At 40.7% G+C, this 23501-nt stretch overlaps 1 protein-coding gene across 2 annotated transcripts in view; it reads right to left on the reverse strand.

The window, feature by feature from the left end:
• NR3C2 (nuclear receptor subfamily 3 group C member 2) overlaps positions 1-23501 on the reverse strand; it is a 367420-nt gene that overhangs the window by 178628 nt on the left and 165291 nt on the right. The window contains exon 3 of one of the 2 annotated variants that reach the window (XM_068542596.1): positions 15844-15995. In XM_068542596.1, coding sequence (XP_068398697.1) covers positions 15844-15995 — 152 coding nt within the window. The remainder of the gene's footprint in view (positions 1-15843; positions 15996-23501) is intronic. The other variant, XM_068542597.1, reaches the window with a different exon arrangement.

A 23501-nucleotide genomic window follows, 5' to 3' on the forward strand; every position in this document is an offset into this window, starting at 1 on the left:
ATTTCAGTGGTAGGTATTTATTCTCACCAGGATTCAAAGCAGCCCCTTTACTGGTTTCAAATACACATTTTGTATTTAACATGTGTGTAGGGGGTTTTGGAATCAGACATATAAAATTACTGTGCCCTTGACATCTATACACTATTTCATCAAGTAACCACTTCGGGAGTTCTGCCTACTCTGTGGGATGTGTCCAGTCTGACAAGTAATAAGAGTACTGTGAATAGCTATCGTTTCTGTATGATAGCTATTCACAGTATGATACAGAAGCTATCATTCCTGTAACGTCTACAACGTGCCAGAAAATTGGCATATACCACCGTCACCAAAACATCACGATACCCAAGGTATTTCCCCATCTCCATTTTACAGCGAGGAATCAGGAAGAGGCTGGTAAACTGCCCAGGCCTCGGGGCCAGTAGGGCAACACGGTGAAATCAGACAAAGTCTGGAGTCAGGAAGACCTGCCTGCCATTCCTACCTCTGTCCTTCACTGTGTGACTGTGGACAAATAGCTTAATTCCTCTAATTAACTTTCTCATCAAAACAGAAGGATACTACTTCACACCTACCAAAACTGTACAGAAATAAAACGAGAGACTGTCCATTGCAGCCCTAGCTCACAGTCACATTTAATAAATGTTCACCATGGGGCTTCCCTGGTGGTGCAGTGGTTGAGAATCCGCCTGCCAATGCAGGGGACACAGGTTCGAGCCCTGGTCTGGGAAGATCCCACATGCCGCGGAGCAACTGGGCCCGTGAGCCACAACTACTGAGCCTGCGCGTCTGGAGCCTGTGCTCCGCAACAAGAGAGGCCATGATAGTGAGAGGCCCGCGCACCGCGATGAAGAGTGGCCCCCGCTTGCCGCAGCTGGAGAGGGCCCTCGCACAGAAACAAAGACCCAACACAGCCAAAAGTAAATAAATAAATAAATAAATTAATTAATTAATTAAAAAATAAAAAATAAATAAATGTTCACCATGATGAATACTAGAGACAGTGACACTGGACTTTGAACACAGGTCCCTACGGTTATGATTCCAGCCGTAACAAGGTACATCTACACTGACTCTGGAAAACGACATACCATCATCTGTAAGTTTCAGTTACAATTAAAATTAAGAAAAAGCATATGTTACAAAACCAAGACATATAAAGACAAAGTATAATCGTGGTTGACAGGGGCTGGGGGAGGGGAGCATGGGGAGTGATTGTTTAACGGATACAGAATTTCAGTTTTACAAGATGAAAAGAGTTATGAGGATAAGAGGTGGTGATGGCTGCACAACCATGCCAATGTATTTGACACCACTGAACTGTACATTTAACAATGGCAAGATGTACATTTCATGGTATGTGTGCTTTACCACAATAAAGAACAAAACCAAAAATAAACACTAAGCTTTATGAGACTGAAGCTGGAAATACGGTATTTGCTGGAAATTTTGTATAAGGAAATGGAATTACGACATTTTAAATATAACAGAATTATTTTATTATAGGGTCTTAGTAGACTCTTAAACAGTGGGAAGAATATGTATCCTATGATTTACCGGTATAGTATAAATACATAAATAAACAAGTCATTGCCTGGGATTAATTTCCATCTGATTTCTTAACTAGTCATTTAATAACAATGAGTGGGTACCTGCAATGTGTTCTAGAAACCTGAAGGTAACAAAATGGTTGGCATCCCCTCATATGACGTGATGAAAGAAGGTGGAGGGCCCTCTCCGTGATGCTAGACGCAGCAATTCCTATTTTAAAGTAGCTGGTCTGTGGCAGGCAGCATGGCTGCAACACAGGTACACACCTCGCTGCATAACGACATTTCTTTTGGCAACTGTTTTTCCCAAAACAAATCACATAGAACGTATAGCAGAATGATGTCATAGTGCAATTACTAAAGGAAAAACTATTTACATGTGAAAAATGTGTACTAATGTCAACTTAAATCTTAAACATATTTCAGTACCTGTAAAAATATTTAATAGAGTTGATTTTTTAAAAATCTTTATTGAAAGCACCATAGTCACAAGTATCTGAAATGACATTCTTCTTGTAATCCAGCTAGCAACTGATGACCTTCAAAAGATCATAGTCAGATACGTTGAGTACAGTTAATTTTAAAATGTTAAAGGGAAAGCTGATTGAAGGAATTTTAGAAAAAACACTTATATAATTATTTCCACATCTATTCTCTTTTAAAAACAGTGATTTTTATTAACATCTATTGAATACTCTTTTTAGATTACTATTCTTTTCTAAGTTGTAATTTCAGGTCATATTGGAGAGTAAAAAAAAAAAAAAAGCAGAATTAGTACTTATGTAATGGTGAGTTACGGTAAAGACAAAAGAGACAGCCTCCTCTGTTTTCTTACATAAATGAAAAATACACTTTTATGTTATACTTCTAACATTCTCTCCTCACTATAGGAAAGACAATTTTGCTTGATTTTTCAAGTAATTTAAAAATCGCTTTTATTTTCAGGCTTGTTTTACAAAGGATGTGTTAATGGCTCAATAGAGGTTAATTTTCACTACTAAAATAATTTTGTTTTTTTGTTCCTATCCCCTCCCTGTGGGTCATGACTATAAGTTACAACTTAGTCTATTAAAGGAAATAGCTATCAGTACCTGAAAACACCAATTTTCTGCCTAGTAAATTGAGTTCAACAGTGAGAAACTTAGTAAAACGGGAAATCTTTCCTGGTTCCACTTGATTTTTGCACAATTTGCACTGCTGCAGTAAAAAAGACAAGGTTAATTCCTAAGGCTCGATATGATTATTTTTGCTTTACAGGTAATTTTTAAGATACAGTAGAGGATTTTTTAAAAAGGTGCACTACTTAGAATAAATTAAGGTATCTGGGATTCCCACGCCTTTCTGTTAATAGGAATGGACTGTAGCACACACTTAGGGTCTAGTACATAGTAAGTATCCAACAGATGCTGGCTGAATTGAAGGAATGTGCCTGGGTTCTACACTGTGGGTTTACACTGCGGGCCCACATACGGCATTTTCCTTTCTGTTTTCAATGACTGTTTTGTCTGACATCAGCTCTGGCCCTGTTGGTTCCTTGCCTCTTCATTGCCTTCTTAGCACCTGATCCTAGCTTGATTCTCCAAGTTCTGGACCTAGTGCTTCCTGTTTCACTGACATCTGACCTTAGTCACGATCACAGCTCTGTTCTGTGAAATGCTAGTTAAATTAGGTGTAGGTCAGCTATTTCAGTATTTGGGAGGTGTCACAGAAATATTTTGAATTTTAAGTATCACCAATGATAGCAACTAAAGGTCTTCAAATACATCTTAATCTTCATCAGATGTGTCAGAAGCACATTTATTTTTAAATATTGAAAGGAAAGGTTGCTTGAAGGACCTTTTAAATCTATTATCATTTAATAATGACATTTCAATAACAGTTTCTCCACTATTCTCCTTTAAAAACAGTGATTTTTACTTAAGATTTCTAATTAATGGCTACTAATACTCTTCATTCCTATTCTTTTTCTGAATGCAACTTCAGTTCATATTGAATAGTAAAAAACAGAACAATTAGCACCTATGTAATGCTAGCAATATCAAATTGCTGAGCCTGGTTTACCTGGGAAAATGCTATGGTACAGGCCAGATGACAAACAATCAACCTAGACCAATTCTGCACTGGTTTTCCGATTAAGTCATTCAACACAAGTGGGAGGGCAGGAGAATGCAGCATGTTTTAGAAATCCTGGTACAGTTAATTAAAAAAAGAAGCAGAAAGTGAAAAGTAGTTGTGATCTCCCAAATTGTTTAAGATGTAGAAAGAGTATGAAAACTGTCTCTGTTCTTTTTATGGTTCTGTATTCAGGAAGATTAAATTTAAATCCTGATCTTAAATATATACAAAGGTTTCCCCACTGTGGCCCTTGGGTGCAATCCTCATGAACAATGTGGACCCGCCTAAACCTTCCTAAACACGGAAGTCAAACCTCTAAGTCTTGCCTAAAGTGAGATACTCTTTTCTTTAATTTTTACTGGGTTTTTTTTTCCTTCAAGGCAAATATTTAGCACATACAGAAAGTAGCTAGAATTTACATATTCTACATTTTATTGAGAACCAGGAGTTATTGATCCAATTACTTCCTAAGAAGGGGAATATTCATCTTTAAACGTAGCATTTGTAAAGTAACCCTTTATTATTTCTAAAGCAGTTTCAACATACATGCACTGATTTTTATCCTCCTAACTCTGAGAGATGGGTAGGGCAGATACTTTCAAGATTTACTTTCTTACAGAAGAGAAAACAGAACTTCCATTATTTGCTCAAAGTCTCAGAGTGGGCAGTGTCATTCTGGACCCAAGGCCAGGTTGTCTGACCCCAAGGCCAAATCTCTCTCTACTCACGCTATACCTCAACATAAAGATGACTCTGGAATCTGTGCTGGTGATGCTTTATTATACAGCTTCTTACCGGAACACTCTCACGGTAAGTGCTTAAACTGCTGGATAATATTCGAGGAGCCTTTCACTAAAACATTAACTGGTCAGTATGGCTTCTAAGAGGATGGTGTGAACCTCCAAACTCTAGCCTTGGTTCTTCCTTCCAAATTGAAGAAAATAAAATAAAAGGAGGGATTAGGAGGGAGGAGGAGGTATTTGTGTCTCCCTCCCCCCCCCCCCACCCCCGCCAAATTACATAGTTTTGATTCTGCCGAAACAAATAGAATTGAATGAGTGTGGACTCATCTATAATGCTACGTGTAAGTGTGAATTTCTATTAAACTTCCTGGAAACCTCATCCCATCTATTCCTCAGCTTATTTGCTACAAGTGACTTTTCAACTCTTGTTCACAGTTATGATGCCCCTCTACATTTTGATTCTTTAATCTTTGGTTTTATTTCATTTGCTTTATTTTGTGGTTTTCCCATTAGAAAAGTAAACTGAACCTTTTTGTAAAGCTGCATTAGGTTGGCAAAGACCAGTGATTTGATGGAGCCTTTAGTCTTATACCTGTAAGAAGAAAATACATTTGTCACTCCTCCTTAGGGATCACGTTTTGCTTTGTGAGGTAGAAGAGCTCACTGTTAATTAGCAACACAGCACAGACAGGAAGATGATGCTTCTGTAAATGTAATGTTACGGTCAACAAATTCCAAGCGCTGGCATTGATGAAAGAGCTTCAAATAGGGCCAACCTGAGGGCAAATGGAAACGAGCTCCATTGCTTGAGACGGGTGAGCTTCATTCCTTGGTGTCAACCTGCTCTTATCTAGAGGTGGATTTGGTCTCTGATACTGGAGGGAGGTGTGTGAGTGTGAGACAGAGAACGTGAGCACGTGCACAGATGCTTTCACGATCATTTCAAGTGGTCTTGGAGTCTTCTTGCTGACGTTCAAGGTTTTCCCCTCTCCTCAGAACGCCAATCACTGGGTGACAGGGTGAAGTGGAGCAGAGCTCTAAAAGTGTGTGTGTGCTTGTGTGTGTATGTGTTACAGGTACCTGCTTATCTCTACAGAAATCATCATCAGCCTTTCTCTCTTTCTGACCTAAGAAGTCAGGATGGGCAGTGAATGAAGATACCAAGGAATAAGGGTAAAAGAAAAAAATCACTACACTGGATATGTCTGTCTTTAAAGAGCAAAAAATTACAGCAAAAATTTTGGAGACTTGAAACATGCGCTTTTTTTTTTTTTTTTTTTTTGCTATACAATTTTCCTGAAGCTTGAAGACGTTAAGCTAAGAGAAATAAGCTGGACACAAAAGGACAAATACTGTATGATTCCATTTACATGAGATACCTAGAATAGTCAAATTTATAGAGATAAAAAGTAGAATGACAGTTCCCAAAGGCTGGGGGAAGTGGTATTGGGGAGTTTTTGTATGGAGTTTGGGAAGGTGAGAAAATTCTGGAGATGGATGGTGGTGATAGCTGCAGAATAATGTACTTAATGCCACTGAACTGTACCCTTAAAAATGGTTAAAATGGTAAAAAAAAAAAAAATTAGCTTCATGTTGTGGTTTCCTACAGTGTCATGAGCTGCTAACATCATTTAGTACCTCTAATATGGGCAGTAATGATGACACGTCTCCCCAACGATCCACCATGCCCTGCGGGGCTGTTTCATTGGTGCTGTGGGCCCAGCACCTTCACCAGGCTTTCAGTTTCATTTCATAACTTCCCATGTTCTGCACCAAACAGCCAAAGCAGCCACTGATATCTGTTGCCTAAAACTAAGCCGATCTGCCAAACTACCTTATACCTAGTTACGCACTTCTTTTATTTTAAAATGTGCCAGAAAATATATCCAGGTTAAAAAAAAAATGAACTTTTTCAGAATTTAGTCTCTGCTTTTTCATAGAGACTGCTTTATCTCTTTGGGTGACCCAATCTCAAGTTGTTGTTTTGTTTTGTTTTGTTTTTTAATATTTATTTATTTGGCTGCATCAGGTCTTAGTTGTGGCATGCGGGATCTTTCATTGCGGTGCATGGACTTCTCTCTCGTTGTGGCGCATGGGTTCCGGAGCGCGTGGCCTCTGTAGTTGCACCACGCAGGCTTAGTTGTCCCGCGGCATGCGGGATCTCAGTTCCCCGACCAGGGATCGAACCCGCGTACCCTGCCTTGGAGGGCGGATTCTCAACCACTGGACCACTAGGGAAGTCCCTCTCAACAGTTTTTAAATTCCTCTCATCCTCTCCATTCTCAAAGTGTTTCCTCCCAAGTCTCCATCAGAATCTCCATCATCCCCCAGAACTAATCCACCATCAGGTCTTGCCCGTTCTTCCTTCTCACCTCTCAAATCAGGCCTTCTGTTCAGTCGCATCAATTCCATCCTAAGTCAGGCCCTTTCTACTTTCCATCATCCACAATCCCATCCCAGTCGTCTTCTCTTCCGCTAGGTGGTACCTGCCATGAGCCACTGCACAGACACCAAGGGACAACGCCGCCTATACCCCGCACTGATTTTTTTCCTCAAAAAGGACTCGCTGTGTTTAAGAAGGGCTGAGATTTCTCACTGCAAAATGAGGGCCTGTGTTTGGCCCCAGTGTCTTTGTTCAGTCGTCTCCTCCACCTCTGGGTGTGGACCAGGCCCTCACCGAACGGGGCCTGCTCAACTGAGCGGACTCAGGTTCAAGCCCCCATCTTTCCGTCCCTCCACCACCCGCCTCCACCTTAATGCCTAAATGCCTCCTCATCCTCCCTATCTTCCAGGGCTCTGTTTTTGGCACTGACTGCAATCAATTTAGCAATTTTCGTTTTCCGTGTCAAATCATTCTCAAGGGGACAGAATCACGTAAGCGGTACAATCCTAACGACATCATGGGCGCAAGTTCTGGGAGGGCAGCCCTGCGTCCTCTGGCTCTCGGGTCTGTTTCTGAGCTGCCAGGCATCAGGGCTGAAGAGTTTGGGGCTTTCAGCTTTGGAGGAGGAAGGTCCTGCTCGCAATGCTTCTCTGAGCCTGATAGGCTCTGTCTAATTTTTACCACACATAGGAAATGAAACACAGGAAGATAAAAAATTTCCATCAAACCTTAGATTAATATCAAGATGTTAAAGATGTACTTTAGGATGGTAATGGTAATTTTTAAAAATAGGGAGTTCATTCCTTAAGAAAAAAATAGAGACTACCCAATTTCTTTCCCATTAGGGCAACAGAAATTCAAATGAGAGCTTCAACTTGGAATGGCTAGTAGTTAATTATTTAGAGTATAGCGGGAAAACTGTTAAATTACAATGGGCTCTTCATAAGTGTTCTCAAGCCAGGGATGTTGCCCTACTTTTTGAGGGGTAAAAATAGTTGGGATCCGATATAACTCTATGAGAGGCAGTAGAGCTTATGTGCTGAATACACAGAGTCAGAATGCCTGGACTTCCCGGGTTCAAATCCCCGCCCTGCCACTTCCTTCGATCTGGGTGACCTTGGAGTGACTAACTCAACTCTTACATGCCTCAGATGACTGATTGCTAACATGAGGACAGATAATAATTGAATAATTGGACCTATTTCATAGGATTATCATGAGGATTAAAATGATAAAACACAATAAAGCTCTTAGGATAATGTGCACAAAATAAGTACTCAAATGTTTATTGCTATTGCTATTAATTTTAAGAGTGGAAGGATCATGCCATTAAGCCTTGTTAAAGAATAATAGTCACTGTTTTCCTTGTTACAACAATTGCTTAGAGGGTTCAGGTTTAAAGATATTGCCTTGCAAAACTCACAAAACTTTCAGCTTTAAGACGGCAGTTATGAGGAAAAAATGAGATAAAACATGGAGTACTTGGCACAGTGCCTGCCTGGCATGGAGTAAATGCTCCATAAATAACAGCGATGATTATAGGAGAAGGTGGTTGACAGAGTAAAGCATGTTTCTCGCACTGCTCCTTAAGATAAGCCAAACGATCCCATTAATACCAATGGGAGAGTTACTTTTTTAAATTTCAGGTTATAATTCACATGAAAAGAATAGGCACGTTACAACCAAAGCAGCTCATGAAAATTTTCTTCTAAACAGGCAATTCCCTAATCTAGTTGTTAAGAACATCGCACATCACGTGACTCACCACCGTCTGTGGGCTGGGGCCTAGAAAGCCAAGTAGGTGGCCGGTGTCTGCCAAGGCCAAAGGGCGTATTTCTCTATACCATCCCCTTTCCTGGCTCTATGTTCTCTTTCTTGCTCTCGTCTTGCCTTTGCCCTGTTTTTCATTTCACTTATGAGAAATTTCATTTTACCTCATGGAAAGCTGTGAGTTGCTTTGGATTCTTTTCTGGAACAAGATGGGCTGCAAACAGAGGCACAGACACGGGGAATACCTGAAAATTACTTACTGTGCTTCTAATTTATACTTTTCAAATTTGCTATGTGAAGTGCACCTTCATTTAAAATTTTAAGCAACAAGAAGCTCTCTTTGGATAACACTAATTTACTTTTGGCCTACATGTCCCTACTCCAAATCATTTTCTAATAAATCACTTCAACATAGTTTTGACCTCAGAGAAACAGTGACAGAAACAAGGGGGAACCCCATACATATACTTAAATAGTTATCGATCAATAAATGTGGCTTGAGCATCTGCTACATGTGTGACATTATCTCTGCCCGGGTTAGCAAATCAAATTTCCTCGCTACCATGTTTGGTTGTGGGCTATGGACTGGCTAAGATTAAAAGAAAATCAAGATTAATGATTAATAAAGAGCAAAAACTGGGATTGAAAGTTCCAGAGATGCAATAATGTCTGAAGTTCATCTAAACTTGGAAGAACCAGAGACCAAGTAACTAAGACTTTTCTGTGTACAACTTGGAGGAGAGAGAGAGAAAAATTATTCACACATGTGTAACACACACACACATACACACACACACATATATACACACACACAATGTCCTAGATTTAGGCTCTCTAAGGTTCTAACCTTGGCTTATTCCTTGTTTCTCTAAATACCCATTTCTTGGGCAAATGCATCTACTTTCACGGATGATGATTCTAAAATAGTTATTTTCGATCTTTCCCTATTCCCCAAGCTTTAGAATCACACATCCAACTTCCTGTTAGACACATCCGAATGTTCTATGGACATTTCAAACTCATTGTCCTAAAAGGAATTTCATTCCAACCCCCTTTATCCTGGCAGTGCTTGTTTTCCAGAGCACCTATCAACTTTTCATGTTACACAAATAACTCATTTAGTATGTTTAATCTCTCCACCACCTCTCACTAGAATGTAATCTCCACCATGGCAAGGATCTTTGTATGTTTTGTTCACTTTCTTCATCCAGGAAGTCCCTAGGTATGCCAAGAATAGTGTCTGCCATTTAGTGGATACTGAATATGTTTGGTGAATGAATGACCTTTGCCTCCCATGCCCCCAAAGCTGCTCCCACTCCAGTGTCCCCAGTCTCAGCAAAGGGCACCAGCAGCCGAGCCCGTGGAAACATCCCAGATCTTTGCTTCCTTACCTCCGATACAGACCCACCAATGTTACTTCCCAGATAGTCTTGTTAGCTGTCCCCTCCTCTTTATCCCTAACGCTGCTGGTCTAGTTCTATCTCTGGTCATCTCTCACCGAAATGACTTAAAAGAGCCACCGGAACTGTCTCTCTTTAAATAAGCATACCTCCCTACAGCCAGATATTAAATGCGAACCTGAGCTTACCATTCTGCTGTATGAAAACATTCAGAGGTTCTGTTTTGCCCAAGGATAAATTCAGGCCCCTCCTTAGAGTTCAGGACCTGGACCCAATCTGCACATCAGCCTTCACTTCTATCTCCTTGCATCTCACACGTCCATAGAGGTAACACGAAATTGCTTTTGGTGCCCTGTGCAGACAGCCTGTCCTTACTCCCCCTCAGCATGGCCAATCCTAATCTTTCAAGATTCAGTTTGGGGGTCAATTCTTTAAGAAGCTTCCTTGACCTTCCAGAGTGGCCTAAATGTCATGGCTCTGTATGTTCCCATGGCAACCAACTGAAGGGATATAAAAAAATCTGGGCAAACATTTGCAATTAACACAAAAGCCTTGGGTTTATATAAGGAGGAAAGGAGTGTTCATAAAAATCCTAGATATGATCTACTGGGTAGGTATTTATTTAAGCGCTTATAGGAAGTAGTTGGAAAGAATCAGGTTATCTTGTTCCCAATTTTTGGTAAAGGGAAAAAAAAGACTTAAAGTGTTTCGTGAGAAAACCGTCAACCAGAAGAGTCCTTGGTTTCCTATCTCTGACTCAGCAGTTTTGTAGGAGGGACGATGCCCTCTGATGTACATTAGCTTCCTGTACGTGGCACACAGGGACACGGAGGGCTGCCTCACACACATCGTGACCTGAAGACATCTAATAAGCAGGTGTGATTTCCTTGTTTTATCATTTCCTTAATTTTATATTGTCAATTACAAGGGGGGGATAGTTATTCAATTTAAATGCTCTGTTTTGCGGCATAATTGCACGGTCCATCATCCAGCCCCCCCACACCTCACACTCACTCACACTCTTGCCTGCTGGTCCCTCTTGCTCAAGAGCACACACAGCATTAATGGGGATAACATGAGCCCATGACATGGTGAGACACACTTTCCTCTGGACCTGTTCGGTTTACTCATTCAGTTTAGAAAAGCGAAGAAAATTAACTATTAGTCAACCATTACTTGTCCTTAAAAACATTTTCCCCCATAGGATAATCAGTCTATGAATTGAAAGATTTCTCACCTATATGCTGCGAAGTACACGTGAAAGGAATGAGGTGCATGTCTCCAGGTTTGGGTACCTTAAATGCTGCATATTTGAGGACTCCTGAGATTAATCTACAGTTAGACCTTTTAAAGCCATTTCATTTCAGGAAATAGATTTATAAGTCTCTTACTTAAGGGAAATGTCTGAGTGTCGAAATAGACATCATATGATTTGGCTGGCCATACCAAGATATGGACTCTTTAGCCTAACAGGTCTGCTTACAAAAATATAAATCCAGCTGACTTGACATTATAGTGAACTCTCTTCTTCTTTCACAGCCCTGTAACTCTTCAGTGATGTGTGGTGGCTGTGTCTTCCAGATACTGCTGTATACTGAGTAGCCAGAAAGGAAATTAGGTTATAAAATAGCCTGCTGAATGTAGTCAGCTCTGTTCATTGAGGGATCACAAAGTAAAATACACACAAGATGAAACCAATGGGAATTTACAGTTGGAAAGAGACTGAGATAGTAAAAACTCAGAGTAGAATTAGAAGTTGCGGATTAGACATCAAAAGGCTTGCGTAAATTCTTGGGCCAGTTTCGTTGCTAATTTACTGGTTTGAGGGGGAAGTCATTAACTTGGAATGCTCTTATGTCACGTAGGTACATTGATATGTACATTCAAACGTTTATTTAGTAGCTACTAAATATCTGCGGTGTTGCTAGGTTCTAGAGATAAGACCCTGTCCTGCCCTAAAGACATCGAACAGGGGAGCTAAAAGTCCAGTTGGCATCTCTCAATATTTTCTCTACTGTGCAACTCCCAAAGGTGGGTGCCAGAGTCAGCTATGAAGGTTCGTTACGGGACTCAATCTTGGTGGTTCAGTTCACGGTGTGTGGAAAAGTCCCTCAAGGAAATGTCGACAGGCCTTCTACCCCCTCACCCCTGACCCCGACATCCTTTGAAACTTTGAGAACTGCTAGTCTAGAAGGATCTTACAACCTCAAAGGGCAGTTCTATGGGCAAAATAATGTACTACGGGAAAAATGAAGATGTAATGAAGAAAAAATGAAGACCTAACAGTACAACGTTAACGAATCATTTACATGATCTCTGTGTACAGACGTGGCCAAAGAACTTCAGCAGTTGTTCCTAAAGTCAAGGTCTAATATTTTGATGCCACTTTACGATTTATAAAATCTGCAAAGACATTTTGCTTTCATGTAATTTTTCACAGCAACAGGTAAGGCAATACTACCATTTCCATTTATATATAAAGAAACTGACGCCCAAGTAAGTTAAATAACTTGCCATAATCTTACATCTAGTGAGTGGCAGAGCTGGAAATTAAACCAAGTCTTCTGACCCTAAAGCCAGTCTACTTTCCACCACTACGGAGAACCCAACTTAAAATATATATATGTGTATGTGTGCATGTGTGTGTGCATATAGGCTTATTCTTTTTCTTAAGACAGAAAGGTCCTGACAAACCTTCAAGGCAAATAAGCAATTCAAATTTAAAAATAAAACGATAAGCTTCCACTGTAAGGTACAGTAATACGGCTCTAAACCGACATTATTGACAAAAAAGGTATTCTGGATGAGACACCTAAGTGTTTTTATATTAAATGTTTAAGAAGAAGAAATAAGCACATCTATACATCCCATTAGACAGGACACAGAGAACATAATATACACTTAAAACAAATGATGTGCAGTCTCCCTATGTAGTCACCACTACACTATCAGACCAAGCATTAGAGTGGGGTGCACTAGGGCATAAAAGCCTGAAGCCAACAAGCTTGAAGCTCAGACTGCTGTGATTTTCCCCCTGTCCTCTCTCTAGTGGTCATTTCCAGTTCTGCCCTGATGTTGTTAGTTCCTTTCGACTTTAAAGGACTCCCCTACCTGCAGCTGCTTAGAAGCCTCTGTATACGTAATCCGAGGAGGAGCTTAAGGTTAAAACCAGAAAACAACCATAGTAAATATTCAAATATAAAAACACACATACGTTTGTATATGTGTGTGTATGTACACACACAGTGACACACACGCAGAGACACACACTAAGGACACCACACTGTCTTCTCAATGTTTACATCACTGCCCTCATTATTACCGAGCAGGCATAAACAATGACATATAGAGCAGGATTTTCATGAACTTGAGAATTATGGAAAATGGAAAGAATAGATTATGAGATTTAGATTTATGAGGCCTTAGGTTGGGTCTAGGTTTGGAGTCATAAGACTTTAATATGGGTCTAAGTTTGGCCTTATGATTCCAAATAGATGAATTGGGTCTGATCCCAAATTTCTTCATCTGTAAAAGGGGAATAAAAATAACATCTATATACCATAATTTTGTGAAATTAGTGCCTCTAATTACATAAAATATTTTTAAAATAATTTCTTATTAAATCAAAAAGGTCTGATACAGAGATAGTCCTATTTCTTTCACACATACATACATGATAAAACAGGAAGCAAATACAAATTACAAAACAAAAACAAGTTATTACTCTCATGAAGTTTATATTTAAAATTTATAGCCTTGTTTTACACAGGTGGGTGCTAAAATTCTAATTCCCAAATAAACAGGAAATAAGCTATATTAATAAAAGTCTTAAAAGGCACTTGTCAAGGTTCATTATCCATTACTGATCAGCTTTTCAATGAAAGAAAAAGATGTACAGACATTTTGGCTTTTCCATGTTTATATGTACCTCAGTTGCAAAAACAATTCTTTCCTTAGCTACTTCCAGAGAAACTACTTAAAACAACAAAAACATCTAGAAAACCGTTTTTTGCAGAGAAGCAAAAATAGCCATAACATGGGTTCTGATGTGAATGCTGACCCACAGGTAGGGCCACACAGAGGCACCCTCTCTAAATGTCCTTCTCTCACTGCTTTATTTTTACTTATCACCTTTGTTCACCAATTAGTGAGCCTAGGAGGGGAGCCCTTATGTTGGAAGGTATAAAGCGGCATTAGAAGATGCCAGAGGTATATCTTACCTATTTATCTTCTACTGAGTCAATCACAGAGTTAAGGAAAGAAAGAAGAGGGTGGCGGGGAAGACAATCTTAAAAAATTAAATTGATTTCAGTACTATACATACTTCTTTCCCCCATTTTCTGGAAATCAGCCTTCTGGTAACAGGACTCACCTTTTTCTCCAGGAAATGCTCATTCCCACAGTTGGTCTAGGTTGTTCAGGTTGGCCGACTCCAGTCAGAACCAGCCTATCAGATCACTGCTCCCCCCAGCCACGGTGATTGGTCTGGAGGGGGCCAATGTGAGTCAAGTTCAGTCTATGGAGATTCAATTGGGGGCTTTTATAACAACCCCTGGGAACAGAAAACCTCTTTTCTTCTCACGAGAGAAACTGCATGAGAACAGAGCCAGAGGAAAGTCAAGCGATGGAGAGAATGAGACTGAATGTGAATGACCTGGCTTAAGACCATGGCTTGCCCAAAGCCATGCCCACACGAGGACTTTCCAGTTATGTGGGCCAATGAATTTCCATTGGTGCTGAAGCCAGTTTGTGTTGAATTTTCTGTCACCTGTAACCAAGAGCTCATACCCCGAGAAAGAAATATGGAACTCCTATTACCAATTCAATGCTGGGTTTGGGGACTATTAAATAATTAATAGTGTAAATAATGGAAAATCATGTACTATCAATTAAATAATGCAGAATCAATCTCAGAAACACAGAAATAACTACTTGGTCAGCTTTTTTCATCCCAGAAATAAAGACAGTTCCTTGTGGTCATCAGCAAAACAAACATTCAAGTCATTTATGCTTAAGTCTCTGAAACACCAATTCACCTCTCAGAAAAATGTCCTGAGAAATACACCTGCAGGAATCTTAATGCTGAACTCCTTAGCGAGAATAAGTGTCAATTACACAACACTTCTCCTGATAGCAAAAAATTCTACACTTTGACCAGTCATAGTAATCAACATTAATAAAACCATCAGGCCTAAATTGCTTGGAAGTGAAGCTGGAGAAAGGCAGAAACAAATGAAAAGACCATTTCTCCTTAGGAAGTACAATTACTTGGACAGAAGCAAAAGCTAGACTACATAAACTTAAAGAATCTCAGTCCAATTTTTCATTTAATGTACTGGTTTGGAAACTTTCAGTAGGAACGAAGGTAGGACTCAAATGGGGACCTGGAATCTCAAGCAGCTGTTAAATGACATTATTCTGTAAGGAACACAACTTAAATTACACACACGATCCTGATATCAATGTTTTAACTTGCCACAAACACATATTTATACGGAAACATAGACAAGGCAGACGTGCTGTAAAAAAACGCTCTTTCAGATCATGCAAATTAAATTTATGGTGACATAGAATGATTTTGGTAAGTCTAAGTGAAAAAAAAAACTGAGACAAACCAACAACCAAAACAACCGGTCTTTCTGACTGGTTGCTCTTAATCCACAATTTCGAATTTTGGCCATTAAATATTGCTCGGTGGAGAATCTCCAAGTGGTTTTTAGACAAGGCATTATTACTATTTATCACTGACAGATTACATCCACAACTAAGGACAGATTACATCCAAAACTAAGGACATTTTTGAATTATTTCCCAATAATGCTATCAAGTTAACCGTGCAAGTAAACTACACACCAGGAAAGAAAATGTGTAAAAGGAACACCCACATGAACATTTACCTTCCACTGCTCTTTTGAAGAACACTTTGCAGCTGCCACAGGTCACTACACCATAGTGACATCCTGAAGCCTCATCCCCACACACCAAACATATTTTGGAAGGTCTTGAGGATCCAGTGGAAACACTTCGTAAAGTAGAGCTGGGGAAAGAAATCAATATTTAAATATCTACAGTGTAGTGGCACATTTGACATGCTGTACAGCTTAGCTCAATATCTGTCAGTCATCTTGATTCCATCAATGAATTCAATATGGTCCCATCCCGAGTGACTTAGGAAATGAAGGCAAAACCCTATGAGGGGAGTAATGTATCAAGAATTCTCTATAGCAAAGTCTCTTCTCAGTACTAAGAAATCATAAATAATCCCATATAAACTTTTCTCTTCCTCTTCCTGTTTTTGAGAACGTTTACCAAAAAATATTATTTGCATTCTAGGTGAACAGGGAGGAGAGAAATCTTGAGCCGAGTCATCACGGAAGTATTTTTGGCATCAAAGGGCTATTACAATACTTCTCAACTCTCTTCACTCGGACTCAGATTATATCTCAATTTATGCCAGATAAAAAACTCTCCCCTCTCCAAAACAATCCACAAATTAAAATTAAAATAATTCTTGTCTCTATTGTCAGCAATTTTACTCCTCCAAGCTCCTGCATCTTCTCCCATGTTACCTTACATAGGTATGTTCAAATTGCTTCATTTTGCTTACTAATTTAAAGGGGCACAGTCAATACTAAAAACAAGCCATATACGGTAACTATCTCAGGTACCTTTCATGGTAAGAAACTGAAGGGTGCAGTTTTTAGGGACAAATTTAACCTTTTAAGCAACAATCTACATGAATACTTTTTAAGGAGACTTTTCTCACGCTTTATTACATATTCCCGTGCCGGTTTACGGTGCAATCTGAACAAAATTGTTTTAAATTCAAATAAGGTCTCATAGTTCAGTGACCGATGTGTGCCAAACAGGCAAAGAATTCGATTTTTTTTTTTTCATTCCTAGCCCACATGCACTTATTGAATATCTACCCACAGGTCCTATGCAAGGTACTGAGGAAATAAATATAGACTGCTCAGTCCCTGTCCTCAAAGTTGGTGGAGACATGCAGCATTATAGTCTGTGCTTAGGTGCAGGGTAATATGGCGGCACATTGTAGGCTCAGCCTTCCATACTGGGAAAGCTCGGAATATACCAGTCAGCAGTCTTCCCCAAAGGTGACAGCTGAGCTGAGTTTTGAAGCACGACGAGATGGTAGCCAGACAAAGACAGGGGCAGAGCAAGCAGAATGTGCAACGTGAGCTGGAATGTGAGAGAAATTCGAGCTGAACATGTTCGGAAAACATTGGGTAGATTTTTTGTATGTCAGCACCATCACCTTGTTGTCCTAGCTTTTGTCTCCATTGTAAAACAGCAGGAACATAAAAACTCAAAGAAAACATATCAAAAGGCTAGAATGGTTATGTTACGGTGATGATTTCTGTTTTTCAAATTAGCTAAATGTGATACTATTGCCTTCATGATTTTTTTTTAATTGATTTTTTATGTTTTAACTACACTCTCACCAAAAACAGATGAAGGAACAAACTATGCAGCTGCTCAGAGCACTGCATCATGACTGACTTTCTAGAAAAATGACTTCTTGAATCAAGGGCTGAAACAATGTTCTCCAAAGTTGTTTCTCCTTCTGAGAAAAGTGCTCTTTATTATTTTTATTAGCGTCCTTTGACTTCTTTATGGCATTCAAAACATTCCATTTCAGCACCAGTAACTTCTTCAGCATATTGGCCAGTAAAGCTCAATCCATACTCTCTTACGCTTCACAGGAAAATACCATGATTGCGTAAACAATTAGAATACAACTTAAAAACCATCAATAACATGTAAGTGCTTTTATACAACTGCAAGCATACATGGGATTTGTATTTAACATTTTTGTGAGCCTTGGTCTTGGTCCTCAAACTGAAGAGTCTCTTAACTTTAGGCTTTGGAACTCTCCTCTTCTTCTGTCCAAACACACTTTCCTTGGCTCAGTCAATGGCAACTGCTATGGGCTGAATCGTGTCCTTCTCCCCACTTTCAATTCCAATGTTGAAGTCCTAGCCCCTAGGACATCAGAGGGTGACCTTTTTTTTTTAAACTGAAGTACAGTTGATTTACAATGTTGTGTTAATTTCTGTTGTACAGCAAAGTGACTCAGTTTTATATATATATATAAATATCTATATATATGCACGCACACATTCTTTTTGATATTCTTTTCCATTATGGTTTATCCCAGGATATTGAATACAGCTCCCTGTGCTATTCAGTAGGACCCTGTTGTCCGACCATTCCATATATAATAGTTTGCATCTACTAACCCCAGACTCCCAGTCCATCCCTCCCCCACCCCACCTCCCCCTTGGCGACCGTTAGTCTGTTATCTATGTCTGCGAGTCTGTTTCTGCTTCATAGATAGGTTCATTTGTGTCATATTATAGATGCCACGAATAAGTGATATCATGTGGTATTTGCCTTTCTCTTTCTGACTTACTTCACTTAGTATGATAATCTCTAGTTGCATCCACGTTGCTACAAATGGCATTAATTCTATCTATCTATCTACCTATCTATCTATCTATCTATTTATCTATTTATTTATTTATGGCTGTGTTGGGTCTTCGTTTCTGTGCGAGGGCTTTCTCCAGTTGTGGCAAGTGGGGGCCACTCTTCATCGCGGTGCACGGGCCTCTCACTCTCACGGCCTCTCCTGCTGCGGATCACAGGCTCCAGACGTGCAGGCTCAGTAATTGTGGCCCACGGGCCCAGCCGCTCCGCAGCATGTGGGATCCTCCCAGACCAGGGCTCAAACCCGTGTCCCCCGCACTGGCAGGCAGATTCTCAACCACTGCGCCACCAGGGAAGCCCTCGTTCTTTTTTATGGCTGAGTAGTATTCCACTGTGGATACGTACCGCACCTTCTTCATCCATTCATCTGTCAATGGACATTTTGGTTGTTTCCATGTTTTGGCTATTGTGAATAGTACTGCTACGAACATAGGGGGTGCATGTCTCTTTTTGAATTATAGTTTTGTCCGGATATGTGTCCAGGAGTGGGATTGCTGGATCATACGGTAATTTTATTTTCAGTTTTCCATCAGAGTATAATCTTATTTGGATATATGGTCATAGCAGATATGATTAGTTAAGATGAGGTCATTTTGGAGAAGGGTCATCCCTAATCCAATATGATTGGGGTTCTTATTAAAAAGAGGAAATTAGGACACAGACACACACAGAGAGAATGCTGTGTGAAGATGAAGAGAGTGATACTCTTACAAGTCAAGGAACGCCAAAGACAGCCAAGAAACCGCCAGAAGCTAGGAGAGAGGGATGGAACAGATTCTCCCTCACAGCCTTCAGAAGGAACTAACTGAGCTGACACGTTAAACTTGGCCAAGCCTACAGAACCATGAAACAATATATTTCTGTTGCTGAAGCCACCCATTTGTGGTACTTTGTTATGCAGCCCTAGCAGACCAATACAGCAACTTGGACTCACCCCTGACTCTTCCTTCTCTCTCGTTTCATTCTCAATCTGTTCAATTCTATTTACTTTACCCTCAAAAAACATCCAGATTCTGATCACTTCCCATACCTCCTCTGGGACCACTCTAGTCCAAGCCATCAACACCTCTTCCCAGGATGTGTGGAAGCCTGCTCGCTCATCTTCCTGTTTCTCCTTGCCCCCTTCCTTCCCCTGTAGCTAGAACGATCCTTATTCTGTTCCTTTGCTCAAAACCATCCAAGGGCTTTCCCTCACGCTCAGAGGAAAAGCCAAAGTCAACCTATGACCACAGGGCCCCAATGTGGCCCCTGAGACTTTACTAACCTTTCTCTCTTGCTTGCTGCCCTTCAGCAACACTGGCATCCTTGCCAGACCTCAAACACACCAGGCGTGCTCCCACCTCGGGGCCTTTGCACGTGCTGCCCCGTTCACCCAGATATCTATACAACCCCACACCCCCACCTCCCTTCAGGGTGGCATCCAAATGTCACTTTCTCAGTCAGGCCTTTTCTGCCCCCTCTACTGAAAACACCCCTTCTGCCAAACCCCCTTCCCCTTCTGCTTTATTTTCCTCCCTAGCACATGTCACCAGCAAACATGCTGTGTATTTTCCTTCTTTAGTCTGTTTATTGTTTGCTTCATCCACACAAGAAGGTAAACTCAACAGGGGCATGGATTTGCTTCTGTGTTATTTGCCACCATGTCCCCAGGGCATGGCATAGTCCCTGGTACATATTAGGCTCCCGATTAACACTTGGGATAAATGAGTGATCTCAGATGACTGGCCTTTTCATCAGTTTTGAACTCCTACTGCATTCCTTACATATAAGAATGTGATTGGTTTTTAACCGTCTTGAGAGTGAAAAGTATGTAGTGGAACCGAATGCAGAGAAGTCTAAGTGAAAGCATAGCATCAAAAAGATGCATTGTGGGGCTTCCCTGGTGGCGCAGTGGTTGAGAATCTGCCTGCCAATGCAGGGGACACGGGTTCGAGCCCTGGTCTGGGAGGATTCCACATGCCGCGGAGCAACTGGGCCCGTGAGCCACAACTACTGAGCCTGCGCGTCTGGAGCCTGTGCTCCGCAACAAGAGAGGCCGTGATAGTGAGAGGCCCGCGCACCGCGATGAAGAGTGGCCCCAGCTCGCCGCAGCTAGAGAAAGCCCTCGCACAGAAACGAAAGACCCAACACAGCCAAAAATAAATAAACAAATAAATAAATTAATAAAAACAAGCTCCTGCTAAAAAAAAAAAAAGATGCATTGTGAAATCCCAATTAAAACAGTAATTTGGCTCAATGACAAAATTAAAGCAAAGGTGGATTATTTTTCCTTCTTGTTCACTAACATCTCTCAATGACAAGGGAGTACACTTGCCTCTACGTGTCTCTCGGCAGCCCTCTGCTTCTTCGGTTTCTGTAACCGTGTACCGAGTTCATTCTCTATTTCTCAGGCTCTTTCTCATTGTCTTAATCACCAATGTAGATTTTCTTTGGCGTTCTACCTTTGGCCATCTTTTTTTCTCATTTCTACACTTTATCCCTTAATGATCTTATCCACTCTCCCAGCTCAAACAGCTCTCCTGGTGAATGACTTCCCGAATCTTTATATCCAGCTCCAACCTCTCCCCAGTGTTCCAATTTCATGGGTTCACTTCCTTTACATAACTTCCCAGCCTCTATGGTCTACTGGCTTCTGGAAGGGTACTGCCATCTGCTAGGCACCCAGGTTCAAACCTTCACTATCACATCTAGTCAGTTACCGAGTCCCGCTTGTCCAGGCTTGACCGTCTCCCATCACTTCTCTTCACCCTGTTGGGAGCCCTGGTTCAGGCCCTTGTCACTTCCTCAGGGTTCTTCCCCAACACTCCAGTTCATTCTACAGTGGCTGACCAATGACGTTTCCTGTTGTACAGCTCTGATTCTAGTACTGCCCAGTTCAGAAATCTTCCATCATCCCTACACAACATCACCATAAATGATAACGTTCCTGTCCCTCTTCCTTCATGCCTGCCCCCGCAGGTCCTCTCACTCTTGTGCTCGCCCCACTGCAACATCCCTGTTGAGGTGCTGTGGGTACCACCATCTGTACACCTACCCCCGCCGCTCCGACTCCTGGGAAACCTGTCCATCCTTCAAGGGCCCCTGATGTTCTCCCGGCAGGATGCACCTCTCTCCCTTCTCCTGATTCGCTTTCGTGAATTCCTGATTTGCTCACCCCCCTCCCCCAGCGGTCATCACTTCTGCCCTGACATTTGTGATTTGTGCACTTATCCTAATCCCTTGAGGGCAAAGACCTTGTCCTCTGCCTCTCTGTGCTCTCTGCTGCCATTAGTGTGGTGCTGGGACTATTTATTGAATGAACGAAATCACAACCTTAATCTCATCACAGCAGAACATAAATTTCCAAAAGGCAATTTTAAAGAAGATAAATGAATGAGGCCAAGGTTATAGGTTCAATTCCTATATGGTTCATTTAGCTTTGCACAGAGGGGAAAAAACATCCGGGGAGACAGACTATCCTCAAAAGCTCAGCGAGCTATCCCACAAACGTCTGCATTAGTAACAAAGAAGACAGGCCACAAAGTGTGGACGGGTCTGGAAAACTCCAGTCTCCACTGACACCCTTTCATGTGATTACCTCTGAAACTGAAAGATGGTACATGGTTGGAAGGGTATATGTCTGGTTTCAGGAAATACATTACTACATTTTATAAGCAAGGAGAGGGAGGAGAGGAAAAGGAGGAGAAGGGAGCAGATCTTGAACTCACTTCTTAGATTCTGAGTTATATCAAAACACAAAGCTTATTGAGTGATTTTTGGATGTAAGAATTCACCTTTATAGTATGTATAATCCATTAACATCTTATAACATCTAAGCATCTTCATGGGATGTGAGTCCCAAACACGCAGGGGTAAAGGCAGGCACAGGGGCTCAGTGAGGAAGCCTGGTTCCGGTTCTAGCTCAGCCACTAACTGGTAAAACCTTAACAAAATCACCTCTCCTCTTTGGGCCGTAATTCTCACCATAAGAATGTTGAACAGATCATCTCTAAGATCCTTTTCAAGATATCCCTTTAAGATAAATATGGGCACAAAAGATAAATGGAACACCCTGTCATGATCAAGCTTTATTTGAAGTGGATTTCAAGCTCAAATTAAAGACAGCACCTTATACACAGTAAATAGCCATTGTTTGATCTAGATCAAGCATAAAAACATCTACATGTAAAAACTTATTCTTTCTAGAACAGCTAATCCTATGGCACTTAAAATCTTTCTTGCCTCTATATGATTATGTCTTTGCTGATTTTGCTTAAAAATTCTGCATAAATGTATGCATTCAAATGGTATTCTACCCACTAAAAACCATTTTAACAGCGACGAGTTGGGAAAAACTACCCAAACTGGTCATTTTTGGTCTTGGTAATCAAAGAAATATTATGCACAGAAAGAATTTTATAATCAACAAAGGTAGTTCATAGGGTTTTAGACAAATGTTAAAATATTATATAAAGCAGAAATGAGTGAGCATTGTATTTCCACTTGTAAAGACAAGTGTCTCTCTTCGGGAAACACAAGGAAGGTGCAACTATTTTCAGTACCAAATAGAATAGTTCTAATGACTCAGTGAAGCGCTAAAGAGATTTATCAAAGGTTCATGCTGATTTGGGTGACAATTGGGAGGGGATATCCTAACCAATCATCAAAAACACTTACTGGGCAATCTTTTTCCACGAGACGGTTGGATGCTTAGGGAGAAGCAATAAGAAGCTGTGTGAGAAAAAGGGATTTCTACCGACTGAACTGGAAAATTCAGCTGAGAATCTATAATGCACCATGTTGTTCCAGGAATTACTATGTTATTTCCCCATCTTTATAACAATTACATAACACCATAGTGATTGATCCACTATTCAGTGACCAGAAATTCTTCACATGACAAGGAGTTTGTCCCATTTCTCAAGCTCACTCAACATCAATTAAGCAAACCTGTCTTTTGTACTTTCACTTAATCAGAGATGCTTCTACCATCATCACCAGCTGCTGAAAAGTTGAATCTTTTCACATGCAATCAATTCAAGCATTCATTCAGTGA

The sequence above is a fragment of the Eschrichtius robustus genome, chromosome 4 (genome assembly GCF_028021215.1).
Source record: "Eschrichtius robustus isolate mEscRob2 chromosome 4, mEscRob2.pri, whole genome shotgun sequence".
In the NCBI taxonomy this organism is placed as follows: domain Eukaryota; kingdom Metazoa; phylum Chordata; class Mammalia; order Artiodactyla; family Eschrichtiidae; genus Eschrichtius; species Eschrichtius robustus.